This window comes from Panthera uncia, chromosome D1 (genome assembly GCF_023721935.1).
Source record: "Panthera uncia isolate 11264 chromosome D1, Puncia_PCG_1.0, whole genome shotgun sequence".
In the NCBI taxonomy this organism is placed as follows: domain Eukaryota; kingdom Metazoa; phylum Chordata; class Mammalia; order Carnivora; family Felidae; genus Panthera; species Panthera uncia.
In genome coordinates this window covers 73,249,630-73,272,386 of record NC_064808.1, presented here as the reverse complement: position 1 = coordinate 73,272,386, position 22,757 = coordinate 73,249,630, and the positions used below count along the sequence as shown (strand labels likewise).

The window sequence follows — 22,757 nt, the reverse complement described above, 5'->3', positions numbered from 1 at the left end:
CCCGAAGAAAATGAAAATGCTAATTTGAAAATATATATACATCCTACGTTTATTGAAGCATTCTTTGTAATAACCAAGATATGGAAGCAACCCAGTGTCCATCAATAGAAGAATGGATAAAGAAGATCTGGTGTGTGTGTATGTGTGTATATACAGACATATACACACATACACATACATACACAACGGAATATTTTTCAGCCATAAAAAAGAATGAAACATTGCCATTTGCAACAACATAAATGGATCTAGAGGATATAATGCTAAGTCAAATAAGTCAGACTGGGAAAGACAAATACCACATGACTTCACTCATACATAGAAGTTAAGAAAGAAACAAAAAACGAACAAAGAAAAAAAAAGAAACAACAAAAGGAAAGACACCTAAATATGAAGAACAAACTGGTGGTTGCAAGAGGGGAGGTGGGTGAGGGGATAAGTGAAAGAGATGAAGGGGAGGAAGGGTACACTTATCCAAATGAGCACCGGGTGATGTACAGAATTGTTGAATCGCTATACTGTACACCTGAAACTAACGTAACGCTGTATGTTAATTATACTAGAATTAAAAAGATAAATACAAAAATTTTTTTAAATACTCAGGCACAGGTAACAGTTAATGCAAAGGCCCTGAGGTAACAGTATACATGGTGTTACCATTTGTAAACTATTCCTGTATTAGAAGAGTTTAACCTTGAGAGCTTATTTCTTATTAATTACTAGCACCTCTAGAGTCTCTCACAAATAAAGTTAACTCACACTGGTTTTTTGGCTACTCCCTTTTAGCTTTCTAACTGGATAACATCATAGTAAAGGTTTCTACTTCTAAGCTTAACTGACTCCCTAGAATCCCCTTTCTTATTCTGGGGTGAGAGATACCATAAGAAAGAAATTAAGATCTGAAATCAAACAGGTAAAAGTTTAAATCCTAATCTTGCCTATTAAAAGGCATGGGACTTAAAGCAATCTGCAAGGTTTGGTTCCCTCACTCATAAAATGGAGATAATTATAATTATACTTAAATCACACAGAAGTCAAATAGAACAGTGTGCGTCAAAATAATAATAATAGTAATAATAATAATAATAATTGGAGCAGCAAGAAACTTTGGTAGGTGAAGGACAGGCCTACGACCTTCAGGGTGCTGACGGTTTTCTAAGTGTACACTTACCCCAAACTCATTCGATGGTATTAGTTAAATATGCACAGCTTTTGACATGTCAATCACTACCTCAATGAAGTGGCTCAAGATACATAAAAGACTGAATAGTGCACGTAAAAAAAAGAGAAGCTTGGTTTTCAGAAAATATCTGGTGGCCTCTTTTATGTCAAAGTAACAAACAGAACGCATGAGATTAAAAAAGCATATAACCCTTACTGTGCCAAGCAATTTCCAAAGGGCACTCTACCCTCCCACTTTCCTCTATAAAACACATCACTTAGCGGGCCCACCGTCCATGGGTTAAATGAATGCTCTGGCACTCCACTAGCTGCCCACTGCCTGGATCCTTGAGCCCTGATATGCTTTAAGCATATGCCTTGAGCCTTGGATCAAGAGCCTGACTGATAGAGTATAAAGTATAAACGTTACCTGTTAGAAAGCAGAGCTCGGGTATCAGGTGGGCCACCCGAGGCTCAGTGTTGTCATTTCTCTTGGTTTTCAGCAGACTAACAAGCACTGGCTGGTTTAGGTCAGATAAAGTAATATCATATTGCTATAGAATGCAAGATTAATGAGGGAAAAATTAATATGGAAACACTGTAAAATAAGCATCGTTGCTTATAAGCCACAAGGTAATCCTAAAGTGAATAGATAAATCTTTCCAACAAAGAAAAAAAATCCCTAGGAATCCCTATGGTTACCCACTCATTTCTACTTCCCTCCTAGGACTCGTCTTTTACTTCTCAGAGTCAGTGTTATGATTTTAATGATTATCTTTTACAATGCGATGCCCAGGAATTTTGTAGATTAAAACAGAAAAGAAGTTATTTCCTTGCCTCATCCAGAGTCAGAACAGCCTCCAGCTGGCTGTGTACACAGTTCAGTGGCCCCAGTGGAGGGGACTCAGTGCCAGCCTTTCCACTATTGATGACTGAGGCCTGCAACTCCATGTGTAACTAACTGGCTCTGAGCATCTATAGTCATTCTGAAAATATCCACACACAAATTGGGGGTGTGGGTTATATTGAATGAACCTCAGATTTCCCAAAAAAGCATGACTGTCTCCTTAATTTCCAGGACAGCCTGATGTTACAGGGAAGCAGCTTTGAAGTCTGGCAAATGTGAACCTGATCCTTGGCTCTTCTGTTTAATTGGACTGTGACACTGGGGAAGTTACTTACCTTTCCTCATCTATGAAATGAGGTGAACAGTAGCTCAGAGGCATCTGACATAAACCACTAGCATGGTGTCTGGTTTCTAATGAGTCCTTGGCAACTGTTCACTCCTATCCCACCCCCTTTCCCTTCCTAACCTTGAATTTCAACATTCTCACCTTGCCAAAAGTTCATTTACCTTCCAACAGCAGAGGGAGAGAGCAGAAATTACCACTCATTTCCGGTGTAATTTACTCAACACTAATGACAGAACAACTGGAATTATAATCTACTAAATGCCTGGGCACTACGTGATGCTGACATCAATAATCATAATTAAGGAGGCAAGAAGTGAGAGTTTCTCTATTCAGTAAGGACTTCTAGTCATTAAAATAAAACAATTCAGGAAATTGCAGTTTGAAGTGCTGATTGCAACGAATGCTATAGCTAAAAAGCTTGGCGAAGTCTTCATAGAAGGAGAGTTTGGTACGTGACTTTGTCAGTACAGTAAACATCTCACGCCACTACCACAGTGGACACAAAAATGGAAGAGGCACAATCCCTACCTGATACAACTACACCTTCTACAAACAAGGTATGAGAAGTACAAGGATGACATGCTAAGCACCTCTACTTTTCCTCACTTAATCTTAACAACAAACCTATGAGACAGATACTAGTTCATTCCCTCCACAGACGAGGAAATATCACGAGAAGTGAAACAACCCTCCCAAGGTCCCAGAACTGGAAATCAGCACAGCCAGGATTTATCCTCTAAGACTTGGGAACTTCTGCTTATTACACCATTCAGTACTGGGTCCCTGGGGAAGAAAGGTGGTGGTAGGAAAACAATACATGGATGGTAAATCAGGGAAGGCTTCACGAAGGAAGCAGAGCCCAAAAGAGCACCTTGAAGGGAATACGGGAGTATAAAGATTCGCCGGGGCATGTTCCAGGAAGAGGGTATTGCATTTACCTGGCACATGGCCAAGAATTGTCTCCCCTAAACTGTGTCATAAGGTAATCTTTACTTTCTCCCTTGCCCAGTTTTCTTAGCATTTGAAAATATTTTTCATGATAAAATAAAATGGAGAAATATAAAAGTCAAAATCAAGATGTCCACTTTGAGAGTTGACTACATTGTAATTTAGTGTTCCTTTCCCTGGGACAGAGAGGAAGACATTCTAGAATTGGCACAATTTCTTTCTTTTTCTCCCTAATTACAACATACATGCAGTGAACCGCAACTCATTACAAAGAAAGTTGAGTGGGATTTTACCATGATTCTCTTTTCAGAATGTCACAGGTCCTAAAAATACCTCTGTTCAAGGAAGAACAAATTTAATCATGCAGGAAAGAAACCCAAATGTTCAACAAACTTGGTGGTTAATAAACAAAACACTTATGGAGCACATCATGCACAAGATGCTCTGCTAGGCACTATTCATCACGGGTTATCCAAATGCCATCCCTGTTCTACAAGGAAGACATTCTAGAAGCAACATGATGTGTGATACAAGTGCTCAGAGAAGAGAATCACTAGCTCTTCTGTGAATGTGACAGGAAGCAAGGTCAGAGAGGACTTTGCAAATGCGGTGACACGTGACTTGCAAGTTAAGGGTTTAGCTGGTGGTGAAGGGGAAAGGTGTGGTGTGGATTTATGCCAGTGTCTAGTGGACACGAGCAAAGGCTGAGAAACATTTAGTGACAGCGAGTGGATGGGCTGACAGCAGCATGGGGTGCCTGGTGGCAATGCGGTGACAGATGAGGCTGAAAGGTGAGATGGGACCAAAGTGTGTGATGCCAGAGATGAAGAAAGGGGAGGCTGGGAAAAGAGGGGCCGGGTCTCCAGCATTTATCCAGTGTTCGCCATGTGCAGGTACTGGGCTAAAAACTCTATAGGCATGGCTACCTCATTCTATGCTTGTGCTACAGGCCCCATGAAGGCAGATCAATGATTCCCCTTCACAGATGATCCTCCAGGTTTAGTGATTTGTTCAAGGTCACACAGCCAGTGCCAGGAGTACCTTATTCTATAGCCTATGCTCTTAACCACCTTTCTGGGTAGCATTTCAGGAAGATGTGTGGATAACAGGGCAGTTAGGATAACAGGGCACAGCGAAGACAAAGCTGGGGCAAGGGCACCATAAGGGGTGACCCAAATCTTCCAGGTGGGGATCCGTGAGTCGTCTTGCATTCATGCAGCGGTTATAGGGCTGGGGAAGGGAGATGGGGTCCTGGGAGAATCCACAGATAAAGAAGGCAGGACTGATGTTGGTGACAACTGAATGAGCAAGTGAGGGTAAAGAAGAGGATGGAAGCAAGAGGTTGAATTTCCAAGGAGAAACGGGAGTGTGAAAGACAACGAATTCAGAATGAATGATGTTAGTCTGAAATGCCTGCAGGACATTCATGAAAATATGGTCTGAAAATGGAAATGAGTATAATTCACAAACAAGGGCAAAAATACTGTATTTGAGAGGTCTGGAGATATGAAGAGGAGATCCTATATGAGGGAACCATGGTGAATAATCGCATTTAACACCTGAAGGGAAAGGAAGGGGAAAGCATCAAAGGAGGCTGAAACTCAACAACAAAATCTGGGGGGAAGCCATCAGGGCTGTGCCCAGGAGTCAAAGAGGAGAGCCACTCAGTCGGGTGGGAGTGGTCACTGGTGTCATGTGCCACAAAAAGCCCCTTACAATAAGTTCAGTAGCTGAATTTGACTTTAAAGGGAGCTATTTCCATAGCAGCAGACTGGATGCCAGACTACGGAGCTTTCAGGGAGGAAGAACAGAAGAGGTGCTTGGAGCCAGTGAAGATGACCTTCCAAAGAAATCAGCTAAGAAAAAAAAATTATACATATATATTCTTGAAAGTATAGAAAGGAAGAGTTTTTGCTATGTGTTTGTTTTCTGAAATATCTGTGAGATTCTGGAGACTGAAATACGATTGTACATTAAAGAGAAGGAGCCTCTGTAAGGAACTCAGAGGGGAAGGTGGGGGTAGAGGTAACAGTGATGGTGATAATTGTGAATCACGCTCCTGGAGGCAGCAGGAGATTCCATCAACAAATGTTTGAGTATCTGCTACGTGCAAGGCAAGGCACCGTGTTCCCCTGGGTATCCAGAAATAAAGAGCCCAAAGTTCAGGAGGGAAGTCAGACCCTTCACATCCTGCCCATGATAATGTGATGGGGCTAAATGCAGGAAGGGGCCCCTGGGGAGAGTGCCATGGGGCTTGCCTAAGAGTTGACGGCTGAGCTGAGTATTGAAGGGTGTCGATGACTGACTGGCTGGCTGTGAAGGGGAGTCCAGGAAGAGGAAGTAACATGCATGAGGATGCAAGGGGGTGGGGGGTGGGTAGGAGTAACTGACTAAAGGAACCACAAACATAAGCACAGCAGAACAAAGGAAACGAAAGTGGTAACAGATGAGGCTCCAGTGGCAGGAAGTGGCCAGATCATAAAGGGGCTTTGCCCAGGAGCTTAGGACTGGCTTCTAAGGTACTACAAAGTCATGGAAATACTTTAAGCAAGGAAATGACATTATCAGATACGCTTTTAAGGGAAATTACTCAGACTACAGGAAGAAGGACAACAGGAGACAGGATCAGGTCTGAGCCAAGCCAGGGAAGGCAGGCTTGGAGGGGAAGAGACAAGTCGAAGAATTATGTCAGAAGCTGTCTCAGCCTGACAATTTGGGGGACTTGTTAGCTCTGGAAAGGAACAGAGAGACTTCTCTAAACTAAGAGGAAGAGAGACCAGAATAAAGTACAAAAGTCCAACCTGCTTATAGTAATCCACATAGGTAACCTCAGTGCCATCCTGCTTCTGAAAGGTGTGCGTGGGCTTCACCGACCAGTCAATGTCATCGATGCGGTAGGTTTTGTTATTGTATCTGGGAAATGCAAGAAATCTTCACAAATGTTTCCAAATCATACAAGCGGCTATTTCACTACAGCTTTAATTCAAAGTATTAGACTCCAGAATTTCAGAAATTACAATAGTAATACAAGAATAGTTTTTTTTTGTTTTTTTGTTTTTTTGTTTTTTTGTTTTTTTTTTTTTTTTAATGACTGGATCTTATCTGAGAAGAGCATTCATTAACTCTTCAGGATACAGGAAGACCTCCATTCTCCAACAAAACTGGTAAGGAAGTCATTAGACCACAATCTTTGTCAATGAGAGACACTCTAACTTCAGATAAATTATTCCTATATGTTCAAAGGGTGAAGCATTGCTCAAAGCTTTCCCATTTTCAAAGCTTTCCCATCAGCTTCTGGTATCACTCAGAGTTTTTGAGCTCCCAGACAGTTCTTCTGCTAAAAAGCACCTGAAGAAGGTTGATCAACCATGCCAGCTGGGTATCCCACGTGATCTCCCATCGAGGGCTGGCCCTCAGCCAAACTGCAAAGCAGGCTGGCTAAGATCATTCTAAAGTCTATTTCCCCCTGCAGCACTGTGTGGCCTGGAATATTCTTGCATGCTGCCCCAGCCGCAAGACAGGAACCTCCTTGTCAGCTGACTCCTAGGCTCTTGGTTCTTTGCAAGGTTACTCTGGAATAGTGTGATAAGCTAATTCTTGGCAATCATGACAAGAGGATCAAGGGGTGGCCTTCTCTCCTCAGGTGGTATGGAAGACAACCAGGCCTATGGCCCTGCTATATAACCCAGAAAAAACAACTTGAAGTGTAAATTCCAAGCCAGATTAGAAAGAGGATTAACACGTCCTCTAGAAGAACTGTCTGTGGACTGAAGAAGGACATGGTAAGCTTTGTGGTTGGTACTCAGGAAGCAACCTAATCTATCCGTGTTTAACTCAGTTCAATGTGCATGCAGGGAAAATTATATGCAGATAAACCTCGGGATTTGAAAGATCTTGGTCTTAAAGCCCCTCTAATCTTACAGAGAAGAAGAGACATGGACCTGATGTTCTCTCCTGTGACGGAATAAAATGAAATAAAAGGGTTATGAGCAATGTGCTACGGGAACAGCACAGGGGAGGTAACTGAGTACTTCCAGCTGAGTGGACAGGTGATGGCTTCAGAAAAGCAGTGAGGTATGAGCAGGACTTTGTGGAAATAGAACTTTAAAAAGGCAGAATTAAGGGTGGAAAATCCAGGCAAAGGCACTGAAGCAGCAAAGTGCAGACTCTCAGGAGTGGGGAGAGGGGTGCAGCAAGAGATGCTGTAGGGCCGTGTGAGGAGTGGACGGTCCCTGAAGGCCACTCCAGGAAGTCTGAACTCTAGTCAACTGAGAATGGCCAGGTCTAAACAGGCCAGTAAACTGATCAGATCTGCGCTCAGGACAATGCCCTGTGGCTATTCCTGTTCCCAAACAGCATAAAGAATTCATTCCCTCGGGGCGCCTGGGTGGCTCAGTCAGTTAAGTGTCCGACTTCGGCTGAGGTCAAGATCTCACAGTTGGGTACAGTGTTCGGTTAATTATCCATGGTTCGTGGGTTCAAGCCAAGCCTTGTGATGGGCTCTTGTGCTGACAGCTCAGACCCTGGAGCCTGCTTTGGATTCTGTGTCTCCCTCTCTCTCTGCTCCTCCCCACTGCTCACACTTTGTCCCTCTCTCTCTCTCAAAAAATAAACATTAAAAAAATTAAAAAAAATTAAAAAAAATAAAAAAGAATTCATTCCCTCAGGAAGTTTTCTTAATCTTACCTTGTAAGGACAATGAGACCCAGCAGCCGTTTTTCACACGTCTGGGTAAAGCAGGACATAGTAGTTTCCTGGCGGAGATCAGTCATGAATTCCAGAACAGTCTCATTCCGGAGTATTTTATAACTCACATCAGCAGTAAATAGGAGCCTGCTCTCAAACCGTGACACAGAAACAGCAAACCCAGGCCAAAGGGACAACCTTCAAATAGATAGATAGATAAATTTGAAATGCCCTATCATAAAACAATAAACATTTTTAGTGATGATTTGATTTTATATTCCAATTTTCCTGATTTTATAGAACACTCTTTCTTCAGTCTGATTTCTTCCAGTTGCTGACTAAAATCTTTAGTTATTTCTAGCTGGGGAGTGTCTTTAAGCATATATTTATGATAAATGCATCCCAGAGAACAGCATCCCCCCTCCTTGGCACTACCGACATTTGGGACTGGATCATTCTGTGTCAGGAGCCGTCCGGTGCCCCACAGGATGTTTGGCAATATCCCCTGACCTCTACCCACCAGAAGCCAGGCATAGCCTTCACACCGTGACGACCAAAAATACTTCCGGACATTGCCAAATGACCCCTGGGGGACAAACCTGCCCTTGGTTGGGAGCCACAGCTGTAGGATTACTACATTTATGGAGTTGTGCGTCCCAGCGCAAAAACTTCAAGGTTCAGAAAAGCACGCAGACTCAACGGTGAAGACAGTGTACAGACTTCACGAGAGCAAGAAATAATCTAAATGACATCACATGCAAACACACAAAGGGACACCACAGCAGAGGCTATAACTCCTTTCTACATTCATGGATATCATGGATTGAAGTCTTGGAAAAGAAAAATTTATGGAAAAGACATGAAAGAACAGGCAAATATGGTTTTTTTTAATTGTTTCAGTTTACTTTGTGGACTTGATTCACAGCCAGCCTTTAGGACAAGCATGTGCGCTGGGCACCCACTCCAGCCCAGCACAACACTGGACCTACAAGAGTTTCTAATCCAGGTTGGGAGATAAGTGAGAGCACCAACAGGGTGCTTTCCATGGACTACTCTGACACACTGAATTAACATATGGAAACCCCGCCATGTTCTCCCTACCTGCCCGCAGGCTAAACACTGTGCCCCTCGTTTTCTTTTATGCACTCCTTCCTTTGTTTACACATCTGTCTTTGGGTTACCCACTGCCTCTCTGTCTTTAGCTTGACCACATATTTTGGAGAGCTGACAACCCGCTGCAGACATAGCTGACCACCTTCCCGAAAGCAACCACTCCCCAGTTCGGAGTGAAAAGTCTTCTCCCGTTTAGTCGACTGGTTCGTCTGACCTCTGCTGACCCAACATCAACCAAACTTGCTGTCAGCAAGAAAGCAGAGGATCAATATGTGGTATAACATAATATAGCTTATTCTGCTTTCATTACTACTTGTCATGCACAAAAAACTCAGTTTCTGAATTCCTTCCACGACTTATGATAATGATCTAGCACACCAATATAAGAAAACAGGCTGCTAGCTTCACACTGACATTCACCATTCTATAAAAAAAACCTTGAAAATTAAAAAAATCCATTACTTTTCATAATACACAGTCTCTCAGAGGAGGCATAATGGCATAACGTCGCATAATATTGCATCGTAAATTATGTTCTTCACGTTACCGCAATTTCAGAGTAACAGAAAATATAAATAAACCTACTTGTGTTGGGGAATTTCCACTGGTTCAGAAGGCTTATAGAAGTTCCGTCCTATTTGGTACATGGCCAACTTTTTTAAGATCCTGCAAGTATATATATTTTTAAATATTTGGTAAACATCAGTTAATAACGGTATAATTCTAAGTTTGTACCCATGCTGAACATCCCGATAAAAGTATGTAGAAAGTATAGAACTCTCATTCTTCTAGCGCTGGAAGGTTTGGATGCTAAATATAAGCACGCGTGTGTATATGAGAACTATCACTTCCTCATTATTTGAGAATGGTATCACTGAAATTGCTTTTGTCCTCCGCGCTTAAGTGCAATGATAAATACGTGGTCACCAATAGGACTGTGGTTGTCACATACTGGTTAGCATGGATGGAGCGAGGCAAGCCATGTTTGAAGGCTCTTCTGATGTCTTCTCTGATTTGAGGTGGGGAAGCGGCTTCTCGTGAGGCTACTCAAGCTCCCCACATGGCATGGCTGCCTCTTCAGCAACTAACATCCTGGTCACCTGTGGAGCTGGACACATCACTGATCTGAGGCCGCCCACCGCATGAGGGAAGTATACACATTTCAGGTCAGAAAACATGGGTTATAACTCCATGATTTGGGCTACCATATGACACTGAGCCTCAGCCCGCATATCTGACCATACTGAACATATGACCTAAGGCTGCTCAGCAAGATCTCTGACTAGAATTAGGAAATAATACATCTGGGGGTGGGGGTGGATTCCTTCATGTGCCCAACCCAACAACCAAACTCCTCCGTCCTCCTCCTGTCCAGAGGCCATTATTGAGCAAAGGGCTGGCGTCAAAGGTTTCTGGACATATCATCTTGCTGGTCCACACCAGCAGTGTGGAAAATTGTGGTTCACAAGCCTTTGTGTTGCCATGTGTCATCTAGAAAGTGTACTCAAAATATGGATTTTTCAGGCCCCATTCTTGATGTTCTGTTTACTAGGTCCAGGGAGGGTCGAGGAAATCTGCATTTTATGGAGTTTCACCCTCCATCCCAGATAACACTGAAGCAAGTAACCCTTGCATCAATTTCAAGGACACTGAGTGGTGTAATCACACCCTTCCTTCTGCCGCAGGGGTTCATGGGGGGAAGGGCAGGGGGCTGAGGGTGGGGCGAGAGCAGAAAGCAGCTGGTTAACAAGTAACAGAGAATATTTAAGTCTGGGGTGGAGGGTGAGAGAGGGTAAGGAAAAGGCAACCCTCCCCCACCCACAGCTGCTATCTCTGAGACATCACAACCCTTAAGCTCTTTGTCCCCACTCAAGGAGCACTGGATGACAAGATGGGAGCCAGTGAGAGGCTGTGAGGGACTGCGGGCATAGTACTGCACGCGTACGTGAAAGTCCATGGGGAAGTACCCCGCGGACGACACTGCTGCTCACAGGTGGCCCACGAGATGGCTGACAGCCGTCACACCCTGGCTCCGTGATGAAAGGTGTCTCTAGCCTCAATTAAATGAACACGTGGGCTGCCTCACTTTCTGAAGATGATATTGAAGACCTGGATGCACACGGAGGAACTCGCCGGCAGCTCCCTTGTCAGAGTGATAGTCATCTTTACAGTCCCGCCTCTGTGAGTTTCACTTGACAACTCCGTGACCTGGGAAAAGACGCACTTAATAGGCACTCCAGATTGTCCCCGGGTGTGAAAAATTAGATATGATACAGCCATCACAATTTAATATGCATTAACAAAACAAAACTGCAGGTGTTAGTAATGTAATAATCTAATCACATTACACTTGGAGGATTTTTCTATCTTGCTAATCCTAGAAAAGCAACACGTTTCTCTCCTCTTACTGGAAGATCTTAATGGAGAATCAAAATCAGGCTTAGGGTACAGAGACTTGATCCAAAGAGAAATCCAGAGCAAGGTTTCTTCATCTTATTTGGTGGGGGGAGCAGAGGTAACTTGGGGGGGCCGGTCACAAATCACTTCGAGAGTCTGATTAAAGTTGCAGGCGTTGTCCCAAGAAAACTTTACATACCTGTATGCCACAATGATACACCTATTTTCAGGGTGTTCACAGACACCCAGAAGCCTATATGTGGACTGTCCTGCCCATTCTGGGTTTGTGGATTCCAAAAGACAGTCTCTCAACTGTTTTTCATAAAACAGAAGAACAGAGAAGAATAGAAGAAGAAACATAAAGAGAGGAGATTTGCAAGAGTGGAAGTAAATGTGAGGAAAGAGGGGAGTAATCAGTAGACATGAAAACAGATAGAGAACCTGATTTTATTACTTTTTGAAACATCTAGAGAAATTCGTATGCTTCTCATTATTTGGAACAATCTTCTAACAAAAGAATGAATGCATGAAAATTTCTATACCAGCTCCCCAAGAAATGTAAAACTTTTTAGACCAGATAGGACTTGGTACAGGGTTTTGGAATAAAAGAATGATCAAATCAGTCAATAAAAATCAATGACCAAGGATCTTTCAGAAGGTTAAGGAATCAGAAGAGGTCAGCTCATTAACAGGTATTTATGTATTTTATCCCTACTTCCTATAGTTAAAGTGTAATTTCAATCACTTTCAGGTTCAACCAGAAATATAGGGCAGGAATGGTTTACTGTATGGAAACAAAGAGAAACAGGTCCTTTCACGGGGCATGAAATGATTTCTTCCTCAAATAAAATTTAGAGAAATCAGAAGGGGGTGGATGCAGGAAGAGCTCATCAACATCCGAGAGAAGTCTAGCAGGCATGATGCTCTCAAACTGCCGTAGGGACTTCAGGACAAAGGCTTCAGACAACAAAGGACATTGGCTGAGGGGCTGGTGTGGGGGTGACAGCAGTGGTCCCCACTCAGACTTCCATCTGGGATCTGCATTCCTAACAGCCCTCTAAGCAAACTCATCAATGCTGCCTATACCCTCCCTACCAAATGCCAACTCCTCGGCTCCTGTGTCTGTTAACGTCCATCCCCACACATCCAGTGCCAGGGCTGCTGGTGCCAGAGTGGGCTTTCATTTGTCAATCCACCAGCTAATCGGCTGGCAAGTCTTAGCACTTCTACACTGACAATACCTTTATCTAGTTTAGCTGTTCCAGTTATTTACCACAGGGCTTAAGAGCGCATGACTGGGAATTGAACAAACCTTGGTCCTCAGCCTCTTACAGCCTGTCATATACAGCAAGCTACTATAGTTCCTCAAGACCTTTTCCCATCTCTAAAATGGGAGGAAGTCTCACCGAAGTCACAGGTTGTGAAAATCACATGAGATAATTCACTGATCTTATCCTTATCCTTATCCATGCACTCAGGAAGGTTAAATAAATGGCAGCACTTTGTACCTTTCTTCAAGCCCCTCTGACACCCTGCCCAGAGTTTTCCAGGGGCACTTTATCAATCTTCCCCCTTTCTCCTGCCAACCATTCAATGGGATATGATGAGAGCAACTGCAATGTAACACAGCTCTCATGGAAACCCTCTCTCAAAGGCTTCAGTGGTCCATGGAGGGCAGTCCCTATCCCTCACCAGGACATTTAAGATTCTCTCTACATTAGACGCACAACTTCCATTCCTTCCTGGCTAAACCTGAATGATCAGAAGTTGCTAAAACATGCCCCTCCCCTTCTATCATTGTGCCTTTGCTCCTTCCTGTCCTTCTGTCTCAGAATTCCCTCTAACCGCCTTCATCCCCTGCATTGATCCAAATCCTAGGAGCCAGTATTGCTTCCCTTCAAGTATCCTGCTGGGAACGATCTTTCATCCACCTCTCTATAAAGACCTTGGACAAGATACTTAACCTTTCTGAGGCTCCAGGAGTGATGAGAGGATTAAACGAGATCACACATATAAAGAGCCTGGCAGAGCACGCACTCAATAATGTCACCTTGTCCTGTATTCATTTATAAATAACCTTGTGCTGTATTTAGTTGGAAATGACCTTAGCGCTAAGTTGAAGTGTTTTGACAAGAACCTTGTTTTATCTGTCCCGGTTTCCTGGTTTCCTCTATGATGGCAGTCACACACCAGGCCCCTTCGAAGTGCGGAATGAATGCATAAGAATGGCAAATAGATGTGACTAGTGACAGCCATCCAGGTCATGGCCACAGATACACAAATGAGGTCTGCAAGACAGCGGAAGGCCAGGCAGCAGCAGAACAGGACTTCTAGAACTGCACTGTGTGGGAGTACAATGAATGATTAGTGGAAGGGGCTCTTTGAACAAAAATGAACACCCCGCAAAGTGTGTAGAGGATGGATGGGAGTGCCAGACAAGCCTGAGACAAATGAAGACCAGAATAAAAAGGTGAACATAGTAACATGTTTGTTGGGACACTATTTCTTTTTACTATTTCTAGTTCACTGTCACTGGGTAGCAGGTCATATGTTGATAAGGTACAAGACAACACTCTTTTCTCTAAATCCTATATCACCTGTGTCTGGGAAATAAAATCGATAGGCCTGGCTTGTCTCACTAGGTGTTTACTCAGCTGCCTCTTCATTAGATTCCACCCCCAACAATAAGGTACATACCACATGCTCATTTTGAATAGGAATCAAGTAATATTAACTTATTCCGAGCATCTGTAGAGTAAAATTTCTCCATTTTGGTTACAATTGAAGTAAGCTGGACTACTCAAGGTGGGCATATAATACTAACATATCTAATTTACTGTTACTACAGATGTATGTACAAGAACAAGATGATTTTTAATTATAACAATACACCTGAAATATATATCATTCAAGTATGAGAGGCGCCGTATATTAGCGTGCTATCAATATCTGGTCATAGAACAAAATACTAAATCAGTAAGGACTTAGGATGAATTCAAGTGCTTCTAAATTTACACATCTGGATTTTCCAAGCCACTAAATTTAAACCTATGGTACAACTTTCAAATTGCATATCCAGAGAAAATAATCACTCAAGTAGCTCCTATAAATGTTAGGCTCTTGTAAAAAGATATAGGCCCCAAAAGTGCTCATTAATGCATTTGTTCAGGTACCTGGGTGGCTCCATCAGTTACGCGACCGACTCTTGATTTTGGCACAAGTCACAATCCCAGAATTGTAGGATCAAGCCCTGTGTCAGGCTCCACACTTAGCATGGAGCCTGCTTAAGAGTCTCTCTCTCCCTCTTTACCTCTCCCCTACTGTGTGTATGCGCTCTCACTCTCTTAAAAATAAAAAGAATGCATTTCTTGAGGAAATTCACAGAGATTTATGTGGAGTCCAGAAATTTAAATTTATGCCTTGGTATTGTCCTGTCTAAAATGTTGAACTAAAAGACTAAGCTTTCTCAGGAATAGAAGCATAAAGTTTTAATCCAATGTTCCATTTCAATTTTTTATAAAAAAACTGGTTCTTTTTGGTTTGTATCTTGTCTACTTGGGGAAAAGTTTAAAAAGGATGCCTATTTCAAGGACATGTTGCCTTAAAAAAAAGTAGCAGTTAAAAAGTCAGTGTTTGTATTACAGCTCTTATTTTTTTTAAATGCCAGATTGTCAGCTTCTTAATTAAGAAATCAATTACTAATAAGGTTTTTTATCGTTGTAGTGATTTTAATACTGCCTCCGAACAAAGCATATGATAAAAACGTCAATAACAATATATTTTAGGACTGAAAATGTTGAAGGTATAAAAACATGGATAAAGGAATATGAATCATGCAATTGCCATTTTCAATGATCACACCATTAAAACAAATCCTTAAGACTGATATCAATAACTCATTTCATATGATAAAAGAAATGGCAGTTTTTGAATCAGAAACAGATATAAAGTTATTTGGACTCACAGATACAACTGTGTAGGAGCAAAAAATGTAGAGTAAATTTAAAGCTCTGAAGCCATCCATAGGCTATACGGTGTTTCTTAAAGTCTTATCTATTTGGGGAAAAGTTTAAAAAGGATGCCTATTTCAAGGACACTTTGCCTTAAAAAAAAAAAGTAGTAGTTAAAAAATCAGTGTTTGTATTACAGCTCTTATTTTTTTAAATGCCAGATCATCAGCTTCTTAATTAAGAAATCAATTACTGATGAGGTCTTAATTAGGAAATCTTTTTGCTCTCAGGCATGGGAACAGGAAAGAGGAAAGGAGAGAGTGAAACACTCATTCCAACTGTTAAGACAATCAGCTAACCTCTTAAATATACATGGATGAGTGTAAGTATACGCATGTGTGTGCAAGTATAAACATTAACCACACTGTACCTTTTCTTCCAGTTTCTGTGTGAGAAAAAGGATGACACCATCAAATGCTTTTGCTTTGTTAGAAAGTTCCCTATGACTATAAAGCAAAGCAATTCTCAGCCTTCTAGACTCTAAATCTGGAACATATGTCACATGATACTGGTATAGTTGCCAGTCCTGGGGCAAATCTAAATTAAAGAGGTTTGTGACCAGCTTCACAGGTACTCCACTGGAACCTGAAGGAGACAAATAAAAAACATTTTTTTAAACCAAAATAAAATCACACCATGCTAATAATGATCGCATCATTTAACAATTTTATTTGCTCCTGCCTAGTTGTTGCTTGTGTCAGTGACACAAGACAAGCTCTAACAACCTATAGCCTGGTAACCTTATAGAGTCCTACAAACACACATTTAGGAATTTAAAAGGGATCATGTGTAAAGCAGACCTCATAAGTACATAAGAGAAGACACAGATATTCTTCTCTTTGGGAAAAGAGAAGCGTCAGAATTCAACTACCCCAGGACTCCTTCCAAAACTTGCCTTCCAGCTCTGCATCTGAAATTCAAACTGGCTCAGGTAATATTTTCAGATGCTGCTCTGAAATTATCCTGCTCTTGGATTATAAAGAAACGTCCGGTTCTTCCATGAACACAGCTCCCAGCCCCTTGGAAATCCAGATAATCAAAAGTTAACCCCCATGCTTGTGAAAATTCTGGAACAGTTCAATCAGTGGTTACACCACTCTACAAGTCCCAGGGAAGAGACTGAGGGGCAGGACAGGGGAGAGAAAAAGAAATCACACATCTTTTATGTGTAAAAACAGACAAGGCCTCTGGGTTTCTGTTTTCTGCACACACAGGGAGGCCATGTGTGCTTCCAGAAACTGCATCCCTTATAGAAGTTTTTATTCGCTTCTTCAAAACCTACAGGACAAATTCAGAGCTGACTTCAATATAGCTGTTCTGTGCTCAAGATGGCATGAATTCCCTCTAGGACAGAATCAAGGAGGACACAAATGCAGAGTTACGTCCAACTTCTCCTTGTAGGGAATCATCCGGTGTTCATGTTACAAAAAAAAAAAAAAAAAAATTATACCAAATGGGCACTATTTTGCTTTCTTTCATGGAGGAAGTGGAAACATGAGCCCCCAAGGTGGTAAGAAAGAAAAAACATCATGTATGCCTATTTCCTCAGCTTCTACATACGGTAGATATCTGTTAGGAGCAAGGAATTAACTAATTGTGCTCTTTTAATTAAAGAAAAGCTTTCTTTTCTTTTCCTGTATCCTGGGAAATGGCAAGATATTTTAGCTGCTCATATTCGTGGACAAAGAGGAGTCATCCTAGAATATCAGAGCTGGCAAGACGCTTGGAAATCATCTATACCAGTGTTTGCAAACTGTAATCATGACCCATTAGTGCTGAAGTTATGGAAATATATAAGATGACCAATTATGTTTTACGAAATGACAGGAATGCAACAGAGTGGACCAGAATAAGGGCAAGCATTGTCTCATGAGACTTAGTTTCAATTTTTTTGTGTCAGCGTGTGTATGTTAGACATACAATATAATATAGATAACAATATATCTATCCCTTAATTTTTTTTGCATGGTTGTAAGGAGTTTGAAGAAAACTGATCTGCCTCAGGGAGTCTCTCTTACCTTTTGGGACAGTATCACAAAGCCTCTCAACAATCTAATGAAGACAACAGACCTACTTTCCTCAAAATGCATGTGCGCACAACTCTGGGTGCAATTTCAAGGGTGAGTCTGGAAACTGGGTTAGGAATTCCAAAAATAGGCTACATCTTTCTTTTCACGGCTTAAGTCCAGGGAGGTTATTATTTCCCATATAGGAAAAGTGCTGGAAAAGAGACAGCGCATCTCTTTTAACCCCTATCCCAGGTGGAAGGAGAAAATCTTTTGAACAAGTGAAATGTTTTGGGGAAATATTAATATTTCTACTAATAAAGGAGAGAATTGAGGATAAAACAATTAGTGTCTGGATAATGCCTTGAACGTAACAGATGTTCAATAAGTATCTTTTAAGTCATTACATAAACTTGTTTACTTTAGATCTAGAAATTAAAATTCCTTAAGCAAGCTTTGGTAACAATCAAAAAGTAAGTACCGTGAAGAGAGGGTACCTGTTTTGCAATCTCTCACATGGGCCAATTTCTCTCTGGTACAGACATCCAGATCCATGAAGTCCCGTCTGCCTTTCCCGCCTCTTTGGATGAAAGGACATCTTGCATCACCAGGAGATACACCATCTAATATATGAAGAGAATGCCATAATGTCTATTTCTTTCTAGTGATATTGTTTACAACTACTATATCAAAAGTGCATTGATAACCAAAGCTCAGATTTTCGTGGCTTTAATTAAAACTGGCCCACTCTGCTGAAAACAATCATGACTATACAGGAGTCTTCAGCCTAAAAACTGACAATTGTAAAGGAAGCATGGTATGTTTTGTTAGAAATAACAAAGTGATGAGTTAATTCTACCTCATAACATTTTGATCTAGTCTGCTCCTCCTCTTGGCTATGGAGAAAAAGCTCTATCCCCTAGGCCTCTCTCCACACTCACTTATGGGGGGTAGCTCTCCCTCCCTCAACTCCTGTGTAACAAACACCCTTAAGAGTCACAGACTAAGACTGTCTACACCAACCTCTTCCCAGACTGGAGCTGAATCTCTTACTCTGAAATGCCCAGAACACTGCCATCAGTTTTTATTCTAGATCATTCCCTTGGAAATGAAAGCCAGCATTTGACCTTGGGGCATGTTATTTACTCGTAGGTTCTGGAAAGTATGAAAGTCAAATCTGTTTCCAAATGAACATTTTCTGTTTAAACAGGTACGAAGAGATGCTGGTTTTTTGGATACAACATTGGTACTTCAAAAACAATGTGAAAATAGAAAAATATAGAATATCATCACAAAGTGTAGTAGTATTACTAGGAAGTAATAATATCACCAATCTCCAGGGCTCTGACTTGACTACTCTCTTTTGACAAAGTCATTGCAACTGCCCCCAATGACACCATCACTTGCTCAAGACCACTGTTCATCCCCTTCTCAGTGGAGTCTGAGTCTCCCAAGAAAATCACAAAATTTATTTAATTTAAAACGGTGTTTATAAAAATTATTCTTGCTATATTATCCATATCCTTCACTGCTCTTGGTTTCAAAAGATGTTGGGTAGTTTCTAAAAAATCAATCTACCACAAGGCGGTAGTTTCCAGGGGCTAGAGGGAGGGGGAAATGGGGAGTTATTCCTTAATGAGTGTAGGGTTTCAGTTTTGTAAGGTTAAAAAATAAAAAGTCACTCAGAGTTGGTGCTGGTGATGTGATTCACAACAATGTGAATGTCCTTAACGCCAATGGAGCCATACAATTAAAAATGGTTAAAATGGTACATTTTACATTGTGTATATTTTGCCACAATTTTTAAAAATAAATAAATAAATAAAAATCACTCTCCAGCACTTGCTAGTTGCAAGTGATGGGCAGCAGGCATGGAAAGAAATTCCCAAGAGAAGCTGGACTAGCCTCTGAATGGTGGCAGGAGTGCTGGACCTGAGGTACAGCCTCTCAGAACGGGTCTTCTGAGGGACCAGTTTACTTCTGTGAGCTCAGATCACAGAGGGTCCTTCAGTAGAGTTGGAAAAACCCTGGTGGAGAACAAGAGAGCCAGGCACATGATGGTGGACAGACTGCTGATTCACAGAGTCTGGGAGAACCTTAGTGCTTCGAGCTTACATGGTTGTTAGCAATCAATCAATCACTTCATAGTCAGAACAAGGGAGAAGGCTAACAGGTTTTGGCAGTAGTCGAATGGGGTGAATTGTGTGGCCCAAAATTCATATGTTGAAGGTCTAACCCCTAATATCTCAGAATGTGACTGTATTTGGAGACGGAGTCTTTAATAAGGTAATTAAGCTAAAATGACATCATTAGCATGAGCCCTAATCCAATATGACTGGTGTCCTCATAAGAAGAGATCAAGACACAGACAAATACAGAGGGAAGACCATGTGAAGACACAGGGAGAAGACAGCCATCTACAAGCCAAGGAGAGAGGCCTCAGAAGAAACCAATTCCGTGGACGCCGTGGGTTTGGACTTCCAGCCTTCAGAATTATGAGATGACACTCTTCTATTGTTCAAACTACCCAGTCCGCGGTACTTTGTCACGGCGGCCCTCGCAAACCAGCGCACGGGCACACCACCCCACACTGTGATAGCGGCTACTTGCAGTAGCATGTTGACAAGACCCTGAGGCCAAATCTGGGTTTGCAGTGAAGAGAGCTGTCATCAAAAGGTGATGTCTACCATGGGTGGGGAAAAAAGAAGAAAGCCGTGGCCATAGGTAAGCCAGGTTTCTTCCATCCCCGCAGCGTGGTGGCATGGGCATCCATATATCATAAAGAATTTTTTTTAATTTTTTTTAATGTGTATTTATTTCCAAAGGAGAGAGAGACAGTGTGAGTGGAGGAGGGGCAGAGAGAGAGAGAGACAGACAGACAGAGCGTGAGTGGGGGAGGGGCAGAGAGAGAGACACACACACAGAATCCGAAGCAGGTTCCAGGCTCTGAGCCGTCAGCACAGAGCCCGACACGGGGCTCAAACTCACAAACTGCGAGATCATGACCTGAGCCGAAGTTGGACGCTCAACCAACTGAGCTACCCAGGTGCCCCTCATAAAGAATTTTTTAAAAATGTTTTTTAATTATTCAGTGAACGGAAAAGATCAGAAAACTGGATTCCTGGTGCCTGTGGACGCCCAACTACCAAGCAGTCTCAGGAAATTCAGCAGCAGACTGTGTTTGGGGAGTCCCAAAGAAACCTAACACACAAACACGGGATCCTCCAAGAAAAGGTAAATGGAATGTTTGAGAAGTGAGCCTGCTGCTGTAACGCTGAGTGGTCACTCCTGTTCCCTTCAGATGGAGAGGAGCCGGATGGGACAGACGGGGTTGCACTTACGTGTCTGGGAAATCCTGCTCGTTCCCGCAAAGTCACCAGTAGAGGATGCTTCACTGGCACTAATATCAACAGATGTAGGCTAAAATAGGAGGAAAAAAACACCTTGGTTACATTTAAGATGTTAAATCATAAACCCAAAGGTTAACACAAAATAAGAACTGTATCATGTTTTAAGTCATCAGATTACCATGAGCTAATGCTAACAGGGAAAACGCTTGAGAGATGCGAAGAGACTGCCCATTCTAGAAAAAAAAGACAAGGACAAGCTATAGTTTTCCCCATTTATCAGACCTTAATCTTGACTGTGAGCCAGACGCTGCTGTCACACCCTGGAGGTGTAGAGAGGCAGCTGTGACTCTCCTGCCCGGGGAATTCATCACACGGAAGATGGTACCCACGAACACACACAGCTCCTGCCTTCACAGCCTCCACACGCGGGGCCTCCAGTATGACCACGTTAGTAGCAAGAAAATAAACTGGGCCCAGGCGACCTGGGTCACTAGCTCGGGTGAGGACTCTCCTGAATAAATGGGTCCCAAATTAGTTCATAAAACAGACAGAGAGAACCCTTAATATTTTCTCTTCTCGCAGTAACTATTTCTTGTCGTTCAAGACGAAAAGTATCTTGGACTGCCAAAGGAAAAAAAAAAATGCATGAAGTCAAGAGAAAGCAATGCCATGAAAGTAAAGGCACAATGACCACAGACTACCCACTTTTGAGTACCTTTGGTCTACGAGACTGCTCGAAGGACTGACAAGGAGTAAGTCACATCGCTCAAAAGTTGCCGATTTGCCAGCCAATTTAACCTCGTTGCCTTGTTTGTCGAGAAATAGCAATCGAATCTAAACCACATCTGTGCTTGAAATTACTTATTTTTATGCATGAATTGGGGAGACAAATCATATCAGGCTATATGCCCTATAAGAGTACTATCGAAGGTGCAGGAATTTTTTACCAGGAGACTTAGAACCGAGTCAAGTAATTAAGCAACACTCAGAAAGTAGGAAAGACTGACACACCGGCCTCCAGCTCCCAGTACCCTTCGCTAGGCAAAATATCGCCATGAATATCTTCCTCGGATGAGACCCCCCCCCCCACCCCACCGCAGAAGGGAAAAATGCGAGAAACCCCGGGAAGGCTCAAAGCGGAAAGGGAAGATACGCCACGCCTTCCCAGCAGACAGGGAGAGGTCAGCGCAGAAGGACGCGCTGTCCACGAAGAAGGCGGAAGAGGAGAGAGCGAGACCGCGTCGGCCACGCGTTCTACACACCGACGGCGCGTCCGCGGGGCTGGGGCTGCGGGCCCTGCCTCGTGCCCTCACGCGGGCGCGACCACTCATGTTCGCCACCAAGAGCACAGCGACTTCAAAGGCAGCGAGGTCTCAGTCAGGAGATTCGTCCCATGGCGGCCAGAGGGCGAGGCTGTGACGCCGGGGGGCCACCGTGGTGAGAGACGCAACGGAGGCGCGCGGGGGTGGAGGGGCGTGCACCGCCCACCGGGATCCCGTGGCCCGTGGCCCGTGGCTGGGGTGGGGGGAGGGGGAGGCCCGGACTTCCGTTTGCTCTCCACTCCGCTCCCAAATTTGGCATCTTCCACCCGTCTGGGTTTTGCCCGTCTTGCGTGTGTAAGGTTGCATCGAACTTCTGGTCTCCGTTCGTCCTCTCTGCTCACTAGTGTGCGTTAACACCTAGCTGTGACAGCCACAGCGTTTTCCATTCCGTGAGTTGTCTGTTTACATCTGCTGCCATTTTTTGTTTCATCTGTTGCCCTTTTTTGAAAACCGGGTTTCTCGTGTTTTTCTTTGCAATCTGGAAGACATTTTATTTATTTATTTATTTTTAACATTGCAAATAACTACCCCCGATCTATTCCGTGTTAATTTGAACTAGGAAGCCCTTCAT

At 42.8% G+C, this 22,757-nt stretch overlaps 1 protein-coding gene across 1 annotated transcript in view; it reads right to left on the bottom strand.

The window, feature by feature from the left end:
• Window positions 1-22,352, bottom strand: part of PIWIL4 (piwi like RNA-mediated gene silencing 4) — a 45,388-nt gene extending 23,036 nt beyond the window's left edge. Inside the window, exons 1-9 of the mRNA XM_049653897.1 lie at window positions 22,127-22,352; window positions 20,856-20,934; window positions 18,012-18,137; window positions 15,879-16,093; window positions 11,188-11,309; window positions 9,687-9,767; window positions 7,989-8,186; window positions 6,104-6,215; window positions 1,592-1,715 (exon numbers count right to left, since the gene is read on the bottom strand). Of these exons, the coding sequence (XP_049509854.1) occupies window positions 1,592-1,715; window positions 6,104-6,215; window positions 7,989-8,186; window positions 9,687-9,767; window positions 11,188-11,309; window positions 15,879-16,093; window positions 18,012-18,137; window positions 20,856-20,934; window positions 22,127-22,195 (1,126 nt within the window). The 5' untranslated portion in view covers window positions 22,196-22,352. The remainder of the gene's footprint in view (window positions 1-1,591; window positions 1,716-6,103; window positions 6,216-7,988; window positions 8,187-9,686; window positions 9,768-11,187; window positions 11,310-15,878; window positions 16,094-18,011; window positions 18,138-20,855; window positions 20,935-22,126) is intronic.
• Between the last annotated feature and the right edge of the window lie 405 nt (window positions 22,353-22,757).